The 23,237-nt window shown below is 33.7% G+C and overlaps 1 protein-coding gene across 1 annotated transcript; it reads right to left on the minus strand.

The window, feature by feature from the left end:
- Nucleotides 1-943: 943 nt before the first annotated feature.
- On the minus strand, nucleotides 944-16,109 carry LOC104610449 (uncharacterized). Its single transcript, XM_010277064.3, has 4 exons — nucleotides 15,479-16,109; nucleotides 2,364-2,522; nucleotides 2,150-2,258; nucleotides 944-1,446 (listed from the first exon to the last, which is right to left on the minus strand). The coding sequence occupies exons 1-4, from the start codon at nucleotides 15,839-15,841 to the stop codon at nucleotides 1,253-1,255; spliced, it is 825 nt and encodes a 274-aa protein (XP_010275366.1). The 5' UTR covers nucleotides 15,842-16,109; the 3' UTR covers nucleotides 944-1,252.
- Nucleotides 16,110-23,237: the final 7,128 nt, after the last annotated feature.

A 23,237-nucleotide genomic window follows, 5' to 3' on the forward strand; every position in this document is an offset into this window, starting at 1 on the left:
CAACACGTGCAATATCGGAACAGCAAATACAAATTTTGGCAGAAAGTATTTGGCTAAAGAGGTTGCTTGAAGAATTCCACATCAAGCAAGAAGTGGTGACTATTCATTGTGACAGTCAAAGCGCATTACACTTAGCAAGAAATCCTGTCTTTCATGCACGAACTAAACACATTGATGTACAGTACCACTTTGTTCATGAGGTAGTTAAAGATGGGCAGATCTCATTACAGAAGATCCACACTAACAACAACGTTGCTAATATGCTGACAAAGTCGGGGATGAGAGAGAAGTTCATCTGGTACAGAACTTCTTTGGGACTTGAGGCCACATAGCAAGAGATGATCGACAGCTATTCTCGAGAGGGTTTTTCAATATGAAAATTGTCTTCAAGTGGGAGAATGTTGAAAAGCAAAAATGTGGGTCAGCAGTCGGTAGCTCACCGAATTTGAAATCGGTGGCCCACCGAGCCGAGCCCACCATTTATTCGGTGGCACACCATTTGCAAACCATCGATTATGGTTCGCTTAGCCATGAAGAAAATTTTCATAAATGCCCATTATACCCCTCAGCTCAAGTATAAATAGGGGTCCCTCCTATGTTATTCCTCATTCCATTCTCCATTTCATTTTAGTGTATAGTATATACAGTGTGTTGAGAGGAGTATTGAGTTGGGTGTATTGGGTGCTGGGTACGGGTGTGATTCCGGTGAGATCATTTTGTGTTTTCTCTTGTTTATAGTGAGAAGGAAGCTCCAAGCTACTGCTCGTGGATGTAGGCAATTTGGCTGAACCACGTAAATCTGGTGTTCTCTCTTCCTTCTTTCTTTACGTTATTTCCGTTGTGTAATTCCAACATTAATATATATGTAAGACTAGCTATGAATCTAGTGAAAAAAAAAGACTAGCTATGAATCTTTTATCGTCAAGATCAGTTCTCTCTCTTTCTCTCATGAAGTGAGTATAATTTCCATTGCAAATCTACTTTCAAATACCAAAGAAGCAGTAACTAATACATCACAAGAAAAGAACCACATCCCTCCCACTGCTCCTCTATAAGCAATGGGAAAGGACACTACTTTCCAAGTAAATTATTGAAATAAATAAAATCATGGTTATGGTTATAGATAGGGAACTTGGATCTTATTTGGCCGTGGCCATAAGAAATCCACCTCATTCATCAGCTGAAGCACCCAAAGACCGGGCAGCAGATAGAAGCCTCCATCGTTTTGCTTGGATTGAATCATTAAATGAGGTTAATAGTAACCTGATAGACCATAGCATATTCCAGAATCAGTGTTCCTTGTACAAACTTTAAAATTTCCTGCAGTGAATGTCTGGCTAGTGTTGAAGGTGATTGGTCTTTGTGTGTGTGCATATGCACAATATTCTACTTCATACACAGTTGCGTCCTTCAAGAATGCTGAAATTGAAACTCCAACTCCTTCACCTGCATTTACATTTAGGCTCAAAAAGCTTGTACTGGAATCTATTTGTGATGATAAAAGTCCCAAACTAGCAAATATAATTTCTCTCAAGCAATCGTTCAACCCAAAAGTTTAAGCTATTAGATGAAGTCCCTAAATAGGTTTTTGTCTCTTCCGCGTCCCCTCACATGAAAGTCTAAATAAAGTGTGGACAAGTACGTGCCATTAAAAAATAGTGATTTGACCCCCGCCCCCTCCCCTCTTTTTACTGTTTTGAGTCATTTTGGAATTGGGATTCAGTTTCTTTACCTGCCAAAGGGTATCATGCCAATGTTGAAAAGTTTGGGATATATAGTTGGGAAAATCTATGATATAAAAATAGTTTTGACGAATCAAAAACACCTGATTTACTATTATGTTTATGATTCCAGTTTATTGGTCAGTTGTTTTTCGGATATCATATCTTTTCCATATCATAGTTGAACCCATATATATATGTTGTGCTGAAATTTAATTAATTGATTATAATGGGGTGACAAGTACCGAACACCAAATCACTTGGTCAAACAGCCTTTAATACCATTTTAAGGAACGTTCAACTTAAAAGCTTAAGTTGTTCGGTGAAGTCCCTGGATAGGTTCTCATTCTCTAACAATTTTCTTCTAAAAATTCAATGACATTAAGATTGAAATTCTAAAATCTAAACAGTTAGAACATGAAGCTTACCATGTGTGACAAGTAACAAATTTTCACGAGGAAATTTATCTGCAAGTGCACAAATAACACGTTCGTATCTGGCCCTTGCTGCCATCACTGATTCCTCCCACTTTGGCATCTACAATTCCTCGTGGACATCTCTTATGTTAGTATGGTATTTTGTGTCTGGCCTTCGGAATGCTAGAAATTCATGCAACAAAAATGAACAGAGTGCAATATACACCTCTTGGTATACACGCTCCACAGACCGGTCCACTGTTCCAGCCGGAAACATCCCTTCAAGCTTAGAAATGTCAAAAACAAATTTTTCATCTTTGGGGGCCAAAGTAGGTCTTATAGCCTCCCTACATAGGACTTCAGACAACCCATACTCAATTGAGACCTGCAAGAAAGGCAAAAAAAAAGTTCAAGCATCCTATGGTTCATAACCTAATGTTGCATAATTTAACTATATATTACATTGTCTTTAGGGTTGTCCATAGATCAGATATTGGTTCAACTTAATATGACTCAATAGGAGTCCATTGCAGATGGATCAGGTCTAATTCAATGTCTTATTGGACCATCACACTTGCTCAAAATTGATTTTAATTCAGATTGCGTCCAACCCAAACATGGTCAATTGACACCCCTAAGTCTTATCTTCTGTCAATAAATCAGATATTAATTGATTCAAACCATTCTAGGTCCAATTCAATGTCTTTTCAACAATGTACATCCGTTATGGATGGACCAGGTCCAATTCAATCCAATATGACCTAATAAATCATTAAGACTGAAATAGCCCAATTCAATATATCTTATTGGACTGTCCAACCCATTCAAATTGATTTTGATTAAGACGGGTCCAATCCAAACCTGATCCGTTGACACCCCTAATTGCCTCCATTCCAAATGGAAGATACAGGAGGCATCTACTCAAAACAATGAAGCACAACACATCTCCTCTCCTCATGCCTCTAACCTCTCAACGGGGAGAGGAGATCCCAGTCAATTTCTAAATCAGTGTCCTTCAAATTCACTAAGAGCTGTTAACTTTATGTGTCTATTCATACTAATGGGAGAACTGAAAATACCTAAGATTAAATTATAGCTCAAGTTGGTGCAGAATTCACTCTATATAGGATCGTGATGTGCATCCAATTGAGAGTTTAGTGTAGAGTGATTGTTAGTATTCATGGATCGGTAGATAACGGCTAGGATGCATGACTCAACCCTAGGGTTTCTTGGTGTTCTTGGAAAGCTATTCAAGGTATTTTGCCTCTTATGCTCCCTTATTTCGAATATGATGTTTGCACTAGAAATAAAGTCTTGTTTTGGGAATATGTTTGGATTGGTGAAAACTCTCTTAGAGATAGATTTCCTTCTGTTTACTCGTCTAAAAACAAAAGAAAAGTGATATCTTCAGTGTTTGTTGATAACTCCTAGGATTTGGGCTTGAGAAGAGGTCTAAGGGATTTTGAAATTGGGATGGTTGATGATTTGATCATTCCTAAGATTTGGACATGATCAGTCTTGTAGGATAGCAGAATTTGGAAACCTTCCCCATCTGGTTTCTTCAATTGCTCTTTTTTCTACAACATTTTACTTCAGACCTCTAATCTTGCAGGGAACTTTCCTTCAAAGGAGGTGTGGGGTAGCCCTGTGCCCCCAAAAATTTAGGCCTTTTGATGGGAAGTGGCACTCCAAAATATCAATACCTTGGATTTATTGTAGAAAAAGATGCCAAATATGTGCCTCTCCCCCCATGTTTGTAGTCTTTGCTTGGGTTTTGGTGAGACAATTTCACACTTTCTAATCTCATGTCCATTTATGTTCTTTATTTGGTCTTGGTTCTCTTCTCTCTTTGGCTGCAGGTAGACCCCCCCCCCCCCCCCCCCCCCCCAAGTGTGGTGAACCTCTTTGATACATCTTTTTGCAAGCAACGAAAGGTTCGTAAAAGGATTATGTGGAGAGCTACTAGAGCTGTTGTATTGTGGTCTTCAAAGGTAGTTGTAGACCCAAGGAAGAAATTGTGGAAGGAGTAACTACTAAGGTTATCCATTGGTTGAAATCCTGTGATCTTTTTAAGGATTTCTCAGGTGAAGACATTTATAGAAGTTGGGGTATGATACAAGAAGTTTGGTCCCCACCAGTGCAACAAAGGGTAAAACTAAACTTTGATGGAAGCTCTAGAGGTAATCCGGGCCCATCTAGTATAGGAGGTGTTTTCAGAGATAATGAAGGCAAGATAATGACTCTGTCTTCAGGTCCAGTAGGAGTTGGAGATTCCTTAAGAGCAGAAATCTTGGCACTACATCAAAGTGTAAAACTGGCCAAACATTTGGGGCTACAGTAGATTGAGATAGAGGGGGACTCCAAATTGGTAATTGGGTGGATACAATTTGAGATCTGTTCCCCACAAACTACATTCTAATATGCTTCCAACATGATCTGGCACTACACATCTTATCATGAGATTGGATGCACCATGGATGAAATGTGTGATGTCAAATCATGTCCGCAAGCATGTTGCAACATATTTTGTGGGGAACAGATCCAAATTCCCTAGGGATTAGGGGTGATCTTTGGCCTAGGCCCAACACTTTAAGTTGGTGGCATCCAATGCATATTTGTGTGTGTTAGTTTGTATTATACTAGAGGGGGGGAGGGGGGGCTCATGCGATGCACGGGATGGGGCACCCCTCCTTGTCCCTCACCCCCATAAGTCAAGACACTCTACTCCATCCCTGCTTCGACCCTAGTGGCGGGGCGGGTTCGGGGCAAGACATCCATTCCCTATCGAGGATGGGGAATCCCCAAAACCACCTAAAAAATCTAATTTATGGATATTTTAGGGGATGTTTGGAACCGTGGCCGTTTTTCAAAAAAACAGTGCCTTGTCGGATTCACATAGGCATTTCAACAAATGCCCAAATATTTCATTGTTTGGTTCAGGCATTTATTGAAAAATCGGGCATGCCTCGTAAATCGATACCCCACCGGTGCATGAAACGTCAAATTTGGCGTTTTATGCATCGGTGAACCATTTTCCCCAACGGTTGACTGATTAGCGATTACATGTATCCTATGTATGTGATGCTTACCTATCACACCACATACACGAAAAATGGTGATGAAAATCACCTTACCAAATAGCATAGTGTTGCTCACTGCCTACGTGGCAGAAACATTCCCAAACAAAATTAAAGTGTTTTTTTTTTTGTGAAAAACGGGCCTTGGAAGTATGGGCGTTTTTTCTTGAAAATCGGTCCCAATAAACCCACACGCTTCCAAACACCATCTTATAAATAGGATTATGTGAATTTGGGAGTATTTTAGAAATTGGATTATGACAATTTGGGGGTATTTTATAAATGAAATTATGGGATCCTATGATTATAAGCATATGAGGAAAACTTAGAAATATTTTAAAGATCGATATTAAATCTATGAATATTTTACTAATTTACCATCATATTCAGGGAATTATATGAAACCACATCCCTAATTTGGGGCAAAAATATTTTCCCTGTCCCCACCCTGTCTCTGCCCCATCCCCATTTAAGGTCTAAGAAAACTTGCCTCATTTAGGGCGGGCAGGGTAGGGACCGTAGGACCCCAATTTTATAGGGAAAATTTCCCTCCCTACAATTCTAATAATTTTCGACAACTAATTAACTAACAATAAATTACAATATTTTATTATAATTTCCAAAACATTATTGAAATTGCAATTAATTAGTAGTAATGTATAGTAAATTAATTATTTACAGAAACAATAAATTAGTGTATAGTATTTACTTTTTAAGCATAAATTATTTATTATTAATCAAAGTAAATGTAATTATAGTAAATTAATGTAATTATGGTAAGTTACATTTTTTTAAAAGTAAACCACTTGTTAATTAATGTAAAACTAGGTATGATCGAAGTCACCAAGTGGTCTAGATCGAAAATTTATTAATAACAATGATTAATGTAAATTACACTAAATGTCGAAAGTTTGAACATTTATTGATAACCAAAAATTATTAAATAATAGATTGTTTATTAATTTTTGGTAGATTATTAAATTATTTAATATTTTATAAATAATGGGTTATTTCTGAAATAATTATTTCATAATTTTTGGTAAAATATTTTCCAGATATTTTTAATAATTTTCATAGCTAATGGATTATTTAACAATAGATTATTTAAAAATAATGGAAAATGCCTTAAATATACAGGAAACATCGAATTCCCCTTGATTTGCTTGAAACTACATCTATAGATATAAATATTGTTTGGCTTGGAACACCAAATCTTAATAAATTATGGCTCTATTTTTATTGGACCGTCTTGCTATATATAGATACTAGCGGGGACCCGTGCGATGCACGGGAAAATCTGAAAGATTGAACAATTTTATTTACTATTAATTAATTGATAAATTAATAATAAAAATTGTTGTTAATTAACTAAAAGTATTCAAAGTTGTTGTTAATATTTATAATTTTAATAATTGGATTTTTCATTTGATGTTAATTTGTAGAAAATAATTATTTTTAATTTAATAATGACAAATATTTTATAATAAATTTAATTTTATTAATCATTTGTAGTAATTTTAGTAACTATTATTAATTTCATTATTTTTAAATGAACTTTTGATTGACTTTAATTAACAATTATATAGGAAAGGAAACCGGCGGGACACCCCATCCCTGTCCCCACTCCGTAATCAAGACACTCTATTAGGAATGGCAATGGGGCTGGGTACCCCCTCCCCGTCCCCGCCCCGAAGTCACGATACCTTGCCTCGTACCCGCCCCATCCCGATGGCTGGGCGAGGCATCCATTCCCCATCGGGAACGGGGAATCCCCGAATTTTCCCCGCTCCAAGGCAATTACTTAAAAATTATCTATTTTATGGACAATTTATAGATAGGATATAGGAATTTGGGGGTATTTTAGAATTGAATTATAATGCTTTAGGGGTAATTCAAAAATAAAATTTTGGGATCCTAGGATTTTAAAAATTTAGGGAAAACATAGAGATATTTTAAATATCAATATTAAACCTAGAGATATTTTACTAATTTACCTTCGGGTTCGGGGCGGGTTCAGGGAATCATATACAAAACCTGTCCCTGCCTCATACCTAGTTCGGGGAAAAGTTATTTTCCCCGTCCCCGCCCCGTCCTTGTTTAGGGTCGAGGTAAACCCGCCCCGATTTACGGGAGAAATTGCCATCCCTACACTTTATCCCATCCCCGCCCTGTCCTTAGTGTTAGGCAGGTTCAAGACAAGGCACCCACTCCCCATTAGGGACAAGCACTCCTCGAATTTCCCTGCCTTGTCCTCAGTGTCGGGTGAGTTCAGGCTTTCAAGGCAAGGCACCACTTGTCATCAAGGATGGGAATTCTCAAATTTTCCCTACTCCGTCCGTAGTGTCGTGCGGGTTCAAGGCAAGGCACCCACGCCCCGTCAACCTAATATTCAATTTGATGACAAAAATGATCAAAAGAATATATTGAGTATCAATCACATGGTTTACTTATAGAATTACACTATTTTTTCTTATATTTTCTAATATAAACTAATCAATAATTTCCTTTTTTCAATATTTTACTAATTTATCTTAAAAATTTATGTAATTATTGGTTCAAATTACAGTTTTCCCTTTCCCATACTCATTTATCTTTAATAATTTTCAATAATTTACAATGAAAATTACATAAATTTTCAATAGTTTTCCAAAACCTATCAAATGTAAAAACATTTTCTTAAAATTTCCAAAATATTCCAATAATTTTCAATAATTATTTAATACATTTTAAATAAACGTTCAAAAAATTTATACCTTTTAATTTCTAAAATATTATTTTAAAAAAATTAAAAAACAATTATAACATTTGTGTAATTATGAAGATTTATTAAAATTATTTTAAATTGTTATTAAATATTTATTTTTATTAGGTAGTTTACTAACAAAATTACACTAATTTATCTTTCGCTTTCTAGTATAAATTAATTAATAATTTCATTTTCCAACATTATAATATTTTATTCCCCCATATGCATTTTGTTATTCACTATAATAATAGCAATAACTAAAATTTTATAATGTTTCAATAGTTGTTAAATATAATTTTCAATTTTATAGAAATTAGTTAAAGAGTTTTCAATTTCTATAAAATGTTGTTAATTAACATGAATATAACAGTATTTACCCAAAAATATTTAATTTTTGGTAATTTACTAACCGTACTAATAAGAATATTTAATTTTTGGTAATTTAGTAACCATATGAATGAAAGATTGTGGATATAGATTGGGGGAGAGATTTTAATTTTTGGTAATTTACCCAAAAATATTTAATTTTTGGTAATTAACATGAATATAACAGTATTTACTAACCGTACTAATAAGAATATTCATTAATATGAATGTTTTAAATGAAAGATTGTGGATATAGATTGGGGGAGAGATTTTAGGAATTGATTAGGGATGGGGCAAGATGACACATTGCTAATGGATTAGAGGAGATACCTTAGGAGAGAGATTGTAGGAATATTTTTAGGTAGTTGGGTTGGGAATGGTGACATGGCTTAAAGGGACCGGTGGAAAGGGGAGAGGAGAGAAAGAGTCAAAGAGAATGCGGGGTGGGGGTAATGGAGCAAGGAGAGGCATGCTGAAGTGGACTGTCTTGCTATATACATATAGATTGATAGATAGGTTATATATTATAAATATTATAATATGACACACACACACACACACACACACAAGACAATCCACGTTACCATCCCTTTCCTTCCTCCAAACCCCCTTCCTAATTTCCTTTTTTTTTTGAATTTTTTATTTTTTTAGTTCCACATAATTATCCATTAAACCAATAAGGAAATAACATAGTCTTAACTATTTCTAACAGCCATAAAAAAAGAGGGATTTGCTTTTCTAATGTTCAACCAAGTGGCACCACTTTCCCCCTCTTTCTCCAAAATTACATTAATTTATCTTGTGTATTTTTGCTATTTTCAATAATTATTAGAGATTAAACTATCATTATTTATTAGAGATTAGATTATTAATTTAATTGAAATTAGGAGAGTTCAAGGATCAGTTCAGTTCAGTTACATGTTGTTTTGCCAACCAAATCAACCTGGTCAGATTGGGAGTTTGTCACCCGAAACTGACTCACCATTAATGAAAACCCGCCAACTCGAGTTGTATTGGTTTGGGTCTATTTTCGATTTGGTTTGCTTGTTCAAAAGATTTAAAATAAAAAATTAAATTTAAATTTAATAAATTACAACAATTTATTAAAAATAAATTAAAAATTTAAATTTATGATATAAAATGAAATTTAAATTTATGATATAAAATGTTTTAGACTAAGAAATATGAGAATTTTCCCACTTTATCGTATTAAAAAAATTATGTTTAAAATATAAAATATTAATATATATCTATGGTCGGGTTGGTTCAGCTTTGTTTAGTTTACAAATGGCAAAACCGGAACTGACCTAACTTGGTCGGTTGGAAAATTGTTGAACCAAAATTGATCGGAAATACTATAAAACTGACCAACACGAGTTGAATTTGATCAGATTGGTTATTAAAATATTAAAATATAAAACAATTATATACTCTTATGTATTTCTATTGTTTAGCTTTAGCTTTACAAAGGACGTGCATCACACAGGTCCCTGCTAGTATATACTAAAGTAGAAACATGCCACGTCATGGCCCGAGCTTTCTCCTTTACCCCTACTGGGAACTCTTACACCCTCTTCATTTTATCCTTCCTTGCCCCCTCATGAATTCACCTCATCACTCCCTTCTCCCTCTCTCATTTTGACATCTCAGCATGTCTAGCCCATCCCTCTTTCCTCTATGTTTATCCCTTTGGATATCTCTTCTTAAAACCATTGCTAAAATCTCTCAATCCTAATTATCTCCTAATTTATCTCTAATTTAGTAGAGAGTTTCTCTTCTAAATTATCTCTAATTCCTATTTATCCTATCCCCCACATTTGATCTATATCTATCAAAAGAAGTTTGAATTAAAAAAATTAAGAATTGTATAATGAAATTATGTAATAACTTAAAAATATTCATTAAAAACACAAAAAAAATATCATAGATTTAATAATATGAATATTATTAATAATTTCATACTTTTATGAAATTCATAATGAAATTATGTACTAATAATATAAATTATAATTTTATGAATTATTCAAATAATAAGAATTCAAAAACAAAAATATTATTTAAAATTTCAATATAATAAATATTATAAATAACAAAATATTAAAAATAGATAAATATTATATAACAAAATATTTACGATTATGTAAAAACTTTAAAATAAATAAATTTTAAATAATAAAAATGTTTAAATATTTTACATTTAGTTTAAATATTTAAATAACTAAATATTTTAAATAAGGAAATATTTAACATAACTAAATTTTAAATAGTTAAAATAACAAAATTATGTAATAAACTTATAAATAAATATTTTTTAAATGTTTTAAAATAAAAAAAATTAATACCAAAACATATTTTAAAACAAAAAATAGATTAAATAATGAAATTATGAAATGAATTTAAAACTTTATCTAGGACAAAAAATTAATTATAATAGATTTTATAATATTCAATAATATGAATATAAAATATAAACAATTAAAAAATTTAAATATTATTGAAATAGTGAAAGTAGATTAAATAACTTAGAGGTATTGAAGCTTTATTAATTATCTATTGTATTTTTACTATAATTTTCAATAATTATTGGAGATTAAACTATTCTTATTTGTTAGAGATTAAACTATCAATTTAGCCGACATTGGGAGTATTCACTAGATGGTTTAATTAGATTGCAAATTGTTTGGCTAGTCAAATTAATATGGTTGGGTTGGGGAGTTGGTCACTTGAAGCTAACCAACCATTAATGGAAACCGGTTCAACCATCCTAGTCGAACAAATTAGACCATTCTACGTCATCACTTTATATATTTAAATAATATATATTTATATACATATATAAATGTGCATATATCTATACTATTATAAAAAGTACGAATGAAGGTGTGGAACTTTTCTTGACGAAAATGCTCACAATTGTTATTTAGTTTATCTCTAGTTATGAAGGTAAGGTTGAAAATGTAATTTCAATTAATGCTTTTCACCTCATTTAATCTCCTCTCATTAACTCTTATATTTAAGGTATTAACTTTCATTCTCTCTTATTAAATTCTATATTTAAGCTATTTTTTCACTAATAAATGCTACTAATTAGATCTATGTCCAAAACTTTTAACAATATAAACCCATATATTTTAAAAATTTCTCAAAAAACAAAACCATTCTTTACACAAGTGATGACTAAGCAATTCAACCATCCAAATCAAATTGGTCAGCCCATGAAGTCATAGTTAGATAATAAAATTTTTAAATAGAAATAAAAATAAAAAATTACTAAAATATGGAAAAAATATACACATTTATGATATTTTTATTAATCAAATTAAAAAAATAAGTGTAATAAACAACAATTATTTTTATTGATGATGAAAATGAAATACATAATCTAAAACTAACAAAAAATAAAATTATTTTCCTTTTTAGCAGAGATCAATAGTTCAACTTCTGGCTCAAATCTATCAACCCTTAATGTCATAATTAAATAATAAAAAATTAATAAAATATAAAAACACAAAAATGAAAAATGCCAATTCATGGGCGGGTATGGGTGCATAGGGTGTGTTTTTTTTTTTTACGTTTTGAATGTTTATGACTGTGCAGTGGGAATCAGAAATCTGCATTGGGTGTATCCGTACTTCTCCGAAATAATTGCCTACTCTTATATATTTCTATTATTTAACTTTCACTTAACAAAGTTTGTGCATTGCATGGGTCCTCGCTAGTATTATTTAAATAGTGAAAGTAGATTAAATAACTTATAGGTATTGAAGCTTTTTATTAGTTATTTATTACATTTTCATTATAAATATATTTTTAGTAATTGTATATTTTTGCTATAAATTTCCAATAACTATTGGGGATTAAATTATTGTTATTTGTTAGATATTAGACTATTAATTTAGCTGAAATTAGGAGTGTTCACTAGGCGGTTCAATCGGTTACGAATTGTTTGGCTAGCTAAACTGATCTAGTTGGGTTGGGGGGTTGGTCACTCGACCATTAGCGAAAACTAACCAAATTGAATTGTATCAATCAATGTTTTAAAAACCAACCCGGAGATCAACCTACTTTTGCATTTAGGTTGCAGTCATTGGTTCAATCGTCCGAGTTGAATGGGTCACCAGCTTGGCCCAATCCAGGCTGGGTCATGATCACCCTATCCTCATTTTATATGAAAGAAAATGAATGTAAGAGTATTATTTGTTTAGGAGTGAGTAGATAAATTCATGTTCGCAAAGGCTTTAGGCTTTTCTAAGAAGTCTAAACCAGCCAAAAAATATTTGGACCCAATATTTACGATCCGAGCCCAAGCTATGGGCCTCAAAACATGCTTAAGCATGATAAAGAATGGGTCGGGCCAAGCAAGCCCGTCAGGCAACCTAATCCAACAAGAGTAAGTTAAGATATAATTGAGATAGGAGGAATGTAGAACAAATTCTAGGATATAAAATTTGGACTTGAGAGCCAGTGAGTGCAAAAGGAAAAGGCACAAATTTTGTGTGAGGTAAGCTAATAATAATATTTTCTAATAATAATAATAATAATAATTTATTACCGCCTTTGGTATTTGTAGAGGAATACTCCCTTACGGAAACAAATAAATAATGGAACATTTCTTTGAAAATTGGCAATATCAAAGCAGCCCATGAAATTATGCTACAACAAATATATATATATATATATATACACGAATGATGACATCATCATTCCTGGTATTATCATTGGGAGAGGTTGGGGCAGTCTTGTGGGGGCTGATTCGGTCTCACCTAAATAATCTAATATCCTAAAATTTATCCTAAACAACCTCTTAAATTATCTCTAATTCTTATTTATCTTCTCCCACACTTTTTATCTACATCTATCGAAAGAAAGTTAAAATTAAAAAATTTAAGAATTATTTAAATATTCAACGAAATTATATAGTAACTTTAAAATATTTATTAAAAAGACAAAAATAATTACAATTTATTTAATAATATTCATATTATTAATATTATATATTTTTACAAAATTCATCATGAAATTGTGTACAAACAATATAAATTATGATTTTCTAGATATTTCAATCTAAATGTTATTCAAATCAAGGTTCAAAGTATCGACACATATCGAGCCATATCGGCCAATACGTATCATATTGGGAGCTTCCCGATACACCCCTACAGAGGGTGTATCTGGGTTTTGACTGGTTCAGGGGGTGGACAAACCTTAAACCAGCCCCTATGAACCAGATTTGAAAAAAAAACTAAAAAAAATAGAAAAAAAAGCTACTGATACTACTCAATAGGCCTCTATCGGAGTATCGGGCATATCGATATTTTGAACTATGATTCAAATAATAAAAATCTAACATTAAAAATGAAATTTTATTTAGATATTTCAATAACTAAATATCTTAAATAACAAAATAATAAAATTAATATTTAAATCAATAAATATTATATTTTAAACAGTTATTAAATAACTTTCAATTATAATAAATAGATTAAGATTTTAAATAACTAAATATTTAACATAACTAGATTTTAAATAGTTAAAATAAAAAAATTATGTATTAATACTACTATAATTTTATGGATTATCAAATTCAACAAATAATTAATCTTTTAAAAATTTGAATAGTGATATTATTTCATTTATACCAATTAATAATTCTAGAAAATAGATTAAAAAAATATCATTTACTAATAATAATTTTAAAAGCTTAATCTTTATTTATTATATATTTATCTATACTAAAATTATTATTTTTTTGTATTTCAGTAATTATTTATTGTTTTTTGAGATAAATATATTTTCAATAATTATGTACAAATCTATTTTTTGTTATTTAATAAAAAATTTTTAATAATTATTGGAGCTTAAGCTACTATTATTTAGCTTTTTAAATTTAATTTATTTTGTGTTTTCACTATAAATTTTTAATAATTATTAGAGATTAAACTATTGTTCACGGGTTGGTCGGTTCAGCTGTAGGTTGTTTGGCCAACCAAATCGACCTGGTCAGGTTGGGGGGTTGGTTACTTAGGTTATATCAGTTTGGGTCAATTTTCGGTTTGGTTGGTCGATTCAGAAGATTTAAACTTAAAAATTAAATTTAAATTTAAAAAAATTACAATGGCATTATAAAAAAAATAAATTTATAATATAAACTATTTTAGCCTAAGAAATATTGAAATTTTCCCACTTTTCCGTATTAAAAAATATATTTAAAATATAAAATATTAATATATATCTATGGTCAGGTCGTTCGATTTTAGTTAGTTTACAAATGGTCAAAGAAAAACTGATCCAACCCAGCCGGGTTGGGATATTGTTGAACCAAAGCTGACTAAAAATACTAGAAATCAGGTTGATTAGTTTCACTAGTTTGATTCGAAATGGCAACGGGGCGGGGTGGGGATGAGGAGCCTCTCCCCATCGACGTCCCCATCCCCATCCCTACTAATGGGGACAAAGTTATCCCCATCCTTGTCGGGACCCCCACTCCTTGTGATTCTTTATAATATCAACCATTATGTTTTTATTTTTTATTTTATTTAAAAAATAAAATAATTAAAATTTATAATCCTATTAGAAAAGATTCAAACATATTCAACCATATTTTTAAAATATTAACATATATACGTAGTGTATATATATACATGTATAGATGTGTATATATTTTTAAAAATATTTAAAAAATATACATACATTTATACACATATATATATAGCGGGGATCCCATGGGGTAGGGATCAGGGTCCCTGTGGGGCAAAGAGTGCTCTCCCCGTCCCTGCACCGCCCTTGCCAATGGAGATGAAAATTTCTCCATCTCCATTCCCACAATGGGAAAATCATTCCCATCACCATTCCATTTAAGGCAAATCCCTAGAGATCGAAAAAATGGGAAAATTTGTTATCCCTAAATTTGATAAAAAAAATTTATCTAAAATTAATTATTGTTATTTTTGTATTATAAAAAAATATTAAAAGTAATATATAAAATATAAATGATTATTAATTATTATAACGATTATTAATTATCATATTAAAAAATATATATAAATTGTTTATTTTAATTTAACAAATCGCATGCATCACACGGATCCGCTAATTAAATTATTAAGGAGAAAGAAAAAAGAGAGAAAAAACTAATACGATCGGTGATCTGACCTTGAGCTTGGAGGGATCGACGGCCACGTTTTCGCTTGTCATATTGAGAGGGTTGTCCTGGACTGCACAGAGAGCGGATACAGCCTCCGCAGCGGTCTGGATGCATCGGAGAAAAGGCGAAACAAACACTCTGTGAATCGGGAACCCTAGATTTTTTCGAAGCTTCCTCCCGGTGCAGAACGCTCGGGTCTTTCCGGTGTCCGTGAGAGGTGGATCCCATGGCCGTGAAGCGGTGGCCACCCACAGGGGCTGAAAATTGTCGATCCGGTCGCCGTGCCTCATGACGATTACGTGTTGTTGAAACTGTTCACGGAGTTGATTTTCGAGCCCATAGTCATGGGCTCTTTCGGGGATCGCTTGCATGTCCTCCAGCAGGTCAACTTGGGGGAGACACACAGAGACAGATAGGAGAAGTGACCGGGGGAAGGATTCGAGAGAGAGATAGCGTCGTATTTAAAATGGAAAGACGGGGAGGAGAGGACAGATGGAGGTAGTAGAGGGGGTTGGAATATGGAAATGGAGAGAAGAGGAAGAAGAGAAACAAGTATGCTGACACGGTTGATGTGATCTGACCACTTCAGGTTTGCCGCGACCACACCTCCATGCGACCACCCAATTAAACACACGCCAGCCATGGAAATTAATTAGTGAAAACTTGCTGCGACCACGGTTTCAGCACTTTCTTTCGGACCTCCGATAAGATACGCACATCTCTGTGTTTGTCTTGTCTTTATTCTTAATTTCAAATAGTTAGGATTCTCTCTTTTTTAGGGGAAAATCTATGGTGCGGAAAAGATATGGTATGTGAAGAGTTTTTACTAATTAAAATTTTTATAAATTTTGATAAATAATACCTGATTGGCAACTACGTTTATGATTCCAGTTTATTGATTATAAGTTTTTTAGATATTATATCTTTTCCATATCATAGTCGAACCATTTTTTTAGAACAGGGATATAAAATGTGTTTGACTGTTTGGAACTGTGGATGTTATCGATTAAACGTTTTGTAATTGATTTGTTTGAAAGATGGAGAAAATTGAAAAGCACTAATGAATCTGTTTATTTATATTTAGTGTCATTAAGCATCACATCAGCAAAATGAACAAACATCTATCCATTAGGGGAAGCGTTAAAATGAAACTTCCTCCGATGGTTTTGTGCACGTAAACTGAAACCTACTTTTGCAAGTTTTTATATGTACGACTATACCAATTCATATAATGGGGGAAATACTAAAGTGACGTCTATGTGATAGCGTTTATTTAATAAATGCTCACGGTTCTAAACACCTTCATAATTATTGACGGTCACTTAAAAGTGAACACGATCATATGATTTATTGGATTGGATCATGAAATGGATGCTGTCTACGATCTTTTTTGATGTTCAATTTAAGCTTTATTTGAGTTGATATAAATGTATAGGAGTGTAAATAGGCTGATTGTCTTTGCTTTATATGAAGAAAATAATAATAAGGTAAGGGGAAGGTCAAATGGCCAGTGCCCAAATGGCCACGGTTCTTCTTCTTCTTCTTCTTCTTCTTCTTCTTCTTCTTCTTCTTCTTCTTTCTCATGGTTGAGCAAATGTTTGCCCAAATGGCCAGTGCCACTCTTACTACAACTAAAGTCTTTCCTACATTTTTTTGGCAAACAACTCTTTTTCCCTTCCCCTCAACCTCTTCTACTTTAAATATTTTCCAAATTGGGCTAACCAACTTAGTGGCCTTCTTTTTCCTTCCCCTAGTATTAGTACTAGGGGTGGAAGTTCCATCAATATCAATAGCATCCATATCGGTGCTAACACTATCATGATACAATTGAATATCGTCAACATTAAATGTGTTGGGGAATCGGTTTTGGGAGGAGTTAGTCATTCTTTTTCAATTCTAAAAAAATAAAAATTAATTTAATTGGACTTACCCGGATTGCCAGTTCGGAATCCTAACTTGATTTCAACGGTTGAAGCCTTTCAACTCCAAGAGTCCAAGCCTCCCAAATTGCTAATTAACTTGAGCTGGTTGAGTAGAGCAAACCTTCTTGTTGAAACTTCAATAAAGTTGAGAATTAGAGAATTAGTCAATCAGAGTTTAGATCACTTTAGACTTCAAAGAATGTATGAGAGAAGAAATTAAGAGAATTGTTGAATTGGTGTGATGAGAAAGGTGGAGGATAGGGTTGTTTATAGGAATTGAAAATAATTCAATTGCCCAAAATACCCTAAAAACAAGTCATTTTTTAGTTGTTGGGAGGGGTATTTTGGTCATTGTAAAATTATTTATCATTTTACCCAAAATGCCCCCATAAACTAGTTGTTATATTACTGTTGGGGGGCATTTGTGTCATTTTTTCTCCCCATAACCAAAATACATAAATACCCCCTATATAGCTAGTTATAGCTATTGGGGATATTTCTATAAAAAACCCACAATGGTAAAACTAGTCATTAGGGAGGGGAGGTCCCTAATGGCTAGTTCTCGGGTGGGTCGTGCTATAGGCCCGCGGGCTGTGTTGCGGTCTGGGTCGTGCCAGCCTGTAGGCCATGGGTAGCACGACAGGCGTGTTCGTGCCGTCCCGTGGACTCCAAACCCCAGGCCTAGTACGGCTCACACGGTCATGCCCGGTCTGGCACAGACCGTGTGCCAGGCCGTGGGTGGCACGACCTGATTTACACCTCCAGGCGGAACAAACTCAATTGAGCTTCAAATTTCGAGACTCCTAACCCTTTTTTTCTGAGTTTCAACCCTTCCTTTACCAACTAACCCCAGCTCATCCTAACCCTAGTGGGTACCCTTGACCCAACTCACCCTAGCCCTTTCCCCCTGACTCTAATGGGTCACTCGACTCATATTGACCCACCAATAGAATGGGTGGGTCAAATGGGTTGGGGTCAAGATTGCTAGCCCTAATTTTACGGTTGGGCTTGATCCCAACACTTCAAGCCCAGCCTAATCCCCACTTGACCCGCACATATTTTATATTATTTTTTATTTATATATAAATATTATAAAATGATACTTACAATACATATAATATATGATATTTTATATTATAAAATGTATAAAATAATTTTATAATGCATTCACTATTTTATCCATAAAATTCATAGGCTCAAAGTTACACTGGCCTGGCCTAGGTTATAGCTCATATTACAATTGTTAAGCCTGGCCTACACCTATTTAGGGCTGGGTGCATCCGTGCATGTTTAATTTTTTGGTTCGGAACCCAAGTCAGGCCCAGACCTAGACCATAGTCTTATAACATGTTTTAAGCCCAACTTGAGTCGGCCAATGATCACAACTACTTACCTTCCATCCATTTTAATTCTAGTTAATACAAGTCTTTTAATAAAACAAAAAACATTAGTAAGAAATTACTAGTTTTGAAATTAACTTTTATAATTAATATCGATTAAAATTATATTTAAAAATCATGACAAAAGTTAATAAATATGATAACAATAAACTATAAAAGTACAATTAATAAAAATGATAGATATATTTTAAAAATTATTGACTTTAAAATCCATTTAAAGTATTAACATTAAAAATTCTAATAAAAATAATAAAAGTTAGTAAAAAATAATAATAAATAAATTTATTAATAAAATTAATAATGTAAGAAACTTATTAGTTTTAAATTAACAAATAAAATAATTTTAACACTAATTTATCTAACAATACACGATGAAAAAATATTGTTCGAATTAGACTCAAATCCCCCTTAACCCATTTAGAAGTGTTGCGAGGCTCCTTTTGCCATAATTACTTTTAATAAAGTTGATGCACGGCCCCCACTAGTACAACTTATAGTGATGGAGCGCAATCTAGTCGGTCCTAGCTGTCAATGATCTTGCCTCTGACTGGAGCAAAAGGTGCCTGAAACGGGGAAGAAAGCGAGTAGTCTCCGGGGAGGAACCCGGTGAGAGTGCTCCGAAACTCAAGTTAGTATTTTCTCAAAGGCAAGATAAAAAACCAGATGGCGCAAAGTTATCACGTACCTCCATTCATGGGGGGAAGAGGGCCTTTTATAACCACTTCGCGCACTCACTCCCAAGCTCCTGTCAGGTCGGGTATCATTACCTCTGCACTTCTGCCAGCTCGGGTGTCATCACCTCTGCACTTCTGCCAGCTCGGGTGTCATCACCTCTGCTAGGGCAGACAACCGCCACTGCTCTCTTTGTCGGAGCCCTCTCTGTAACTGGAGGTGGCGGTGGCAGGTGGCCGTTGAAGTGTGGCTGTCAAGCGTCAGATCCTAAGTCAGTTGATGTGTGCACAATTTACATATAAATTCTGGTGTTTATGCATGGTTTTGATGCTAATTTGTGTGAATTCTTACCCCAATTTAGCTTGATTTCAGAAAATTGTCAAATGGGACAAGTCTAGAGAAAAAGAGCATAAAACCATGCTAAAGGAGGCCAAATAGAAGGTGATACAACCCAGCTGGGAGCAAGGCCCAGCCGAGAGGTCAAAGGAGGGCCATTCGGCCCATGCAGCCCATGCTGCACTCTTTGGGAAAGCCCAAAGAGAGAGCACAGCTGAAGCTCTCCAATGGAGCCTATTCGGCCCAGCAATGAGGAGGCCCATTTGTAGATCAAGAGCAGCTCAAGAACAGCCCAAGGAGCCTAAAGGCGGGAAACTTTCTAGAAGAGAGAAATGAGGCGTTAAGTGAAAAACAAGACTAATTGGGTAATTCTGGACAATTTTGGCACCGAATAGTAATTTGGGCATAACTCTCTCATCCGGACTCCGATTGAGATGATTCAAGATGAGTTGGAAAGATAAAGAAAATTTTTAGAACTTCATGTTTTGAGTTTTGATAGACACGGACTGAATCGGAGTCAAAATCAAGCCCGAATTATCTAGAACCGCATTGTATAACTTTCTAGATGAGAGAACTTTCTAGAGGAGAGAACTTTCTAGATGGGAGAACTTTCTAGAGGAGGAAAGGGGCAGAGGAGAAGGCTATAAAAGGAGAAGAGAGCCAAGGGAAAAGGGGTCCAACACCTGATTTCAAACTCTCATTGAATTCTTATTCTAAGAGAGAAGAAGAGAGAGATAGGCGCAAGAGAGGAGAAGAGAGGAGGAACAAGCAGCTTTAAGAGAAGAAGAAGCTGAATTCGAAGGGGGAGAAAGCAATTGGAGATCAAGGTTTCATCCTCACTTGATTTCTGCACAAATTGGTAGTCGAATTCAGCTAAGATTTATGTAATTTCTCCATCAAATTTTCCTTTCTTGCTGTAATCAAAGCATGTATTATGTAAATTCAATTCTGTAATTTGTTTCCTAAGTTCATTCGAGTAAAGTAGATTCAATCTTGAAGTTTCTTGTTTGGAATATCAATTATAGATTGTTGGCCGAACTGCTATTCTGAAATCTCATTTCTGAAATTTCAGATCATGAATTTACAAGGTCTGAATTGCTATTTTCCAATCTCAGATTTATAAATTCAGATCATGAAATAGTGAGATCTGAACTGCTATTCTATAAAATCAGATCTGTGATTTCAGATCATGAACTTGTAATACCTGAATTACTTGAGAAATAATTCAGGTAGCTTTAATTCAGTCTGGCCGAATTGTTCCTCTTTCTTGGAATTCCTAGAGTGCTTGAGAAAGACTCTAAGATTTTAGATCATCCAATCAAGAGCCGAATTGAGTGCAAGGTTAGAGATAACTTGCACAATTTGGTTGGTGTTCATTCAGCTGAGTTGATGATCATCCAGCTGAAATGAAGCCCTAGAATTGCTAGATCTGAATCCATGCATGGTGATTAGATCCTTGATAGAGATATAAGGACCATCATTCATGCATAGATTGAACATGCGCTCGAGAGAGGCTGTTCATTGCTTTGGGATTTTACCAAACCAAGGCTGAATCCTATTCTACTCGAATTGCCTAGAAAACTAGTTGTTGAATTTATTTTTCTATGCATCTTTAGCATGTCTCCTCACTTGCATACAAAGTGTTTGGTCCAATGTGTTAGAAATAGCTTTGTAGTTAGAATTTCAGATTTTCATTAGTTTTACATTCCGACTAATCAGATAACAGTAGACTGATTTATTATTAGTAGTTGCTACATAAGTCCTCGTGGGAACGATACTCTACTCACTACTCTATTACTTGAGCGGCTAGTGCACTTGCCAGTGTCACAATGAGCCACACCAAGTTTTTGGCGCCGTTGCCGGGGACTTGTTGTATCAATATTAGGAACTATTAGCCACTGTTAATCTGATTTTCAATTTTGTGCATTATAGTTCAGATTAGTATGCATGAAACTCCATTGCTGATCTAGTTAGATCTCTTTCCCATTGATGATCCACTTCATCTTCGATTGTTGATTTAGTCTTAGTAGTAGAGCTGCATTCTAGTTTGCATATTTCATAAAAATAGTGTGGATCAGATCTGTATACATTAACTGTCATGGCTAAAATAAAAAATCAGATCTTAGCACATTGGAAAAAAAATGATTTCTGATCTTCATTGATGATTGCTGTTTTAGTCTCAGTAGTATAGTCTTGCATATTTCATAAAATAATGTTCTAGTTTCAGTAGTGGAGTTGTGTTTTCTTTTGTTCTGTATACTTCATAAAATTTGTGTGCTTCAGATCTGCATACATTCACTGTCATTGCTGAAATCAGAATGCAGATTTGAGCACACAAGAAAAAAAAAATTAATTATGCTTTTCTAGTTTCAATAGTGTAGCTGCATTCTAGTCTTGCATATTTGATAAAAAAGGTGTGGTTCAGATCTGTATACATTACTTTTCATTGTTGAAATCAGAATTCAGATTTGAACACACAGAAAAAAAAAAAAAAAAACATACATAGCTGTTCTAATTCAGTAGTGTAGCTGGTAGTTGTAGTTCTTCAGATCTGCACACACTCAATTACTGATTTAGGTAATCTTTTCTTTTAGTTCTGCATTGGTTAATCTGAATTCTCTTTCAGTTGTAGTAGGATTCAGATCTGTATTTTCTGATATCTGTAGTATGATTCAGATCTGAATTCTCCTATTATTGCTTTGCCTAGTTCAGATCTAGCTAGTTTCAGTAGTTTCAGACTTTTTTTCTTTCCCTTTGCTGAATGCATCTAGGTTAGATTGCTGTAGAATATAGCTTATTAATTCTATAGGTTACTTGGATGAGTTGACAGATTTCAGATCTGATTTTCTGCTGTTATAGCTTCCATTTCTGATTTAATAGATCTGATATAATTCTGATTTAAAGTAGGTTTCAGATCTGTGTTTTCTGATTTCTGTGGTGTATTTCAGATTTGTATCTTCCTATGACTGATTTGCTTGGTTCTTTGCAGCTATTTTAGTTCAGATCTGCATATATTAACTATCACTACGGAAATAAAAAATCAGATCTGAGCACACACACAAAAAAAAATAATTCTTTTGACCTTTTTTGCTGATTTCTTTAATTGTTAGCTGATTTCAATTCTGTACAAATCTGCATATAGTATTCTTCATTACTGATATTAGTACTCTATTTTTTTTCTATTGCTGATTTGTTTAGTTTTGATTACTGTTTTAGTGTTGCTAGTTTAGCTGGTTTTTGGGTTTATATAGCTCATAAAAACATGGGAGTTCAGATATGTACACAGTAGATTTCAATGCTGAAATCAAAAATCAGATTTGAGCACACCGGGAAAAAAAAAAGAAAAGAAAATATAGCAGTTCTAGTTTCAATAGTTAACTGATTTGAGTTCTGTATATTGACTTTAGTGTAGTAGTTCAGACCTGTATACATTGTTT

The sequence above is a fragment of the Nelumbo nucifera genome, chromosome 1 (assembly GCF_055504915.1).
Source record: "Nelumbo nucifera cultivar China Antique chromosome 1, China Antique-T2T, whole genome shotgun sequence".
In the NCBI taxonomy this organism is placed as follows: Eukaryota; Viridiplantae; Streptophyta; class Magnoliopsida; order Proteales; family Nelumbonaceae; genus Nelumbo; species Nelumbo nucifera.

Coding starts and splice junctions, on each gene's coding strand:
- LOC104610449 (XM_010277064.3), bottom strand. CDS start 15,841: ATGCAAGCGATCCCCGAAAGAGCCCATGACTATGGGCTCGAAAATCAA. Junction 2,523..15,478: donor TCGATCCCTCCAAGCTCAAG/GTCAGATCACCG, acceptor CCTTTCTTGCAG/GTCTCAATTGAGTATGGGTT. Junction 2,259..2,363: donor TGGAGCGTGTATACCAAGAG/GTGTATATTGCA, acceptor GAGGAATTGTAG/ATGCCAAAGTGGGAGGAATC.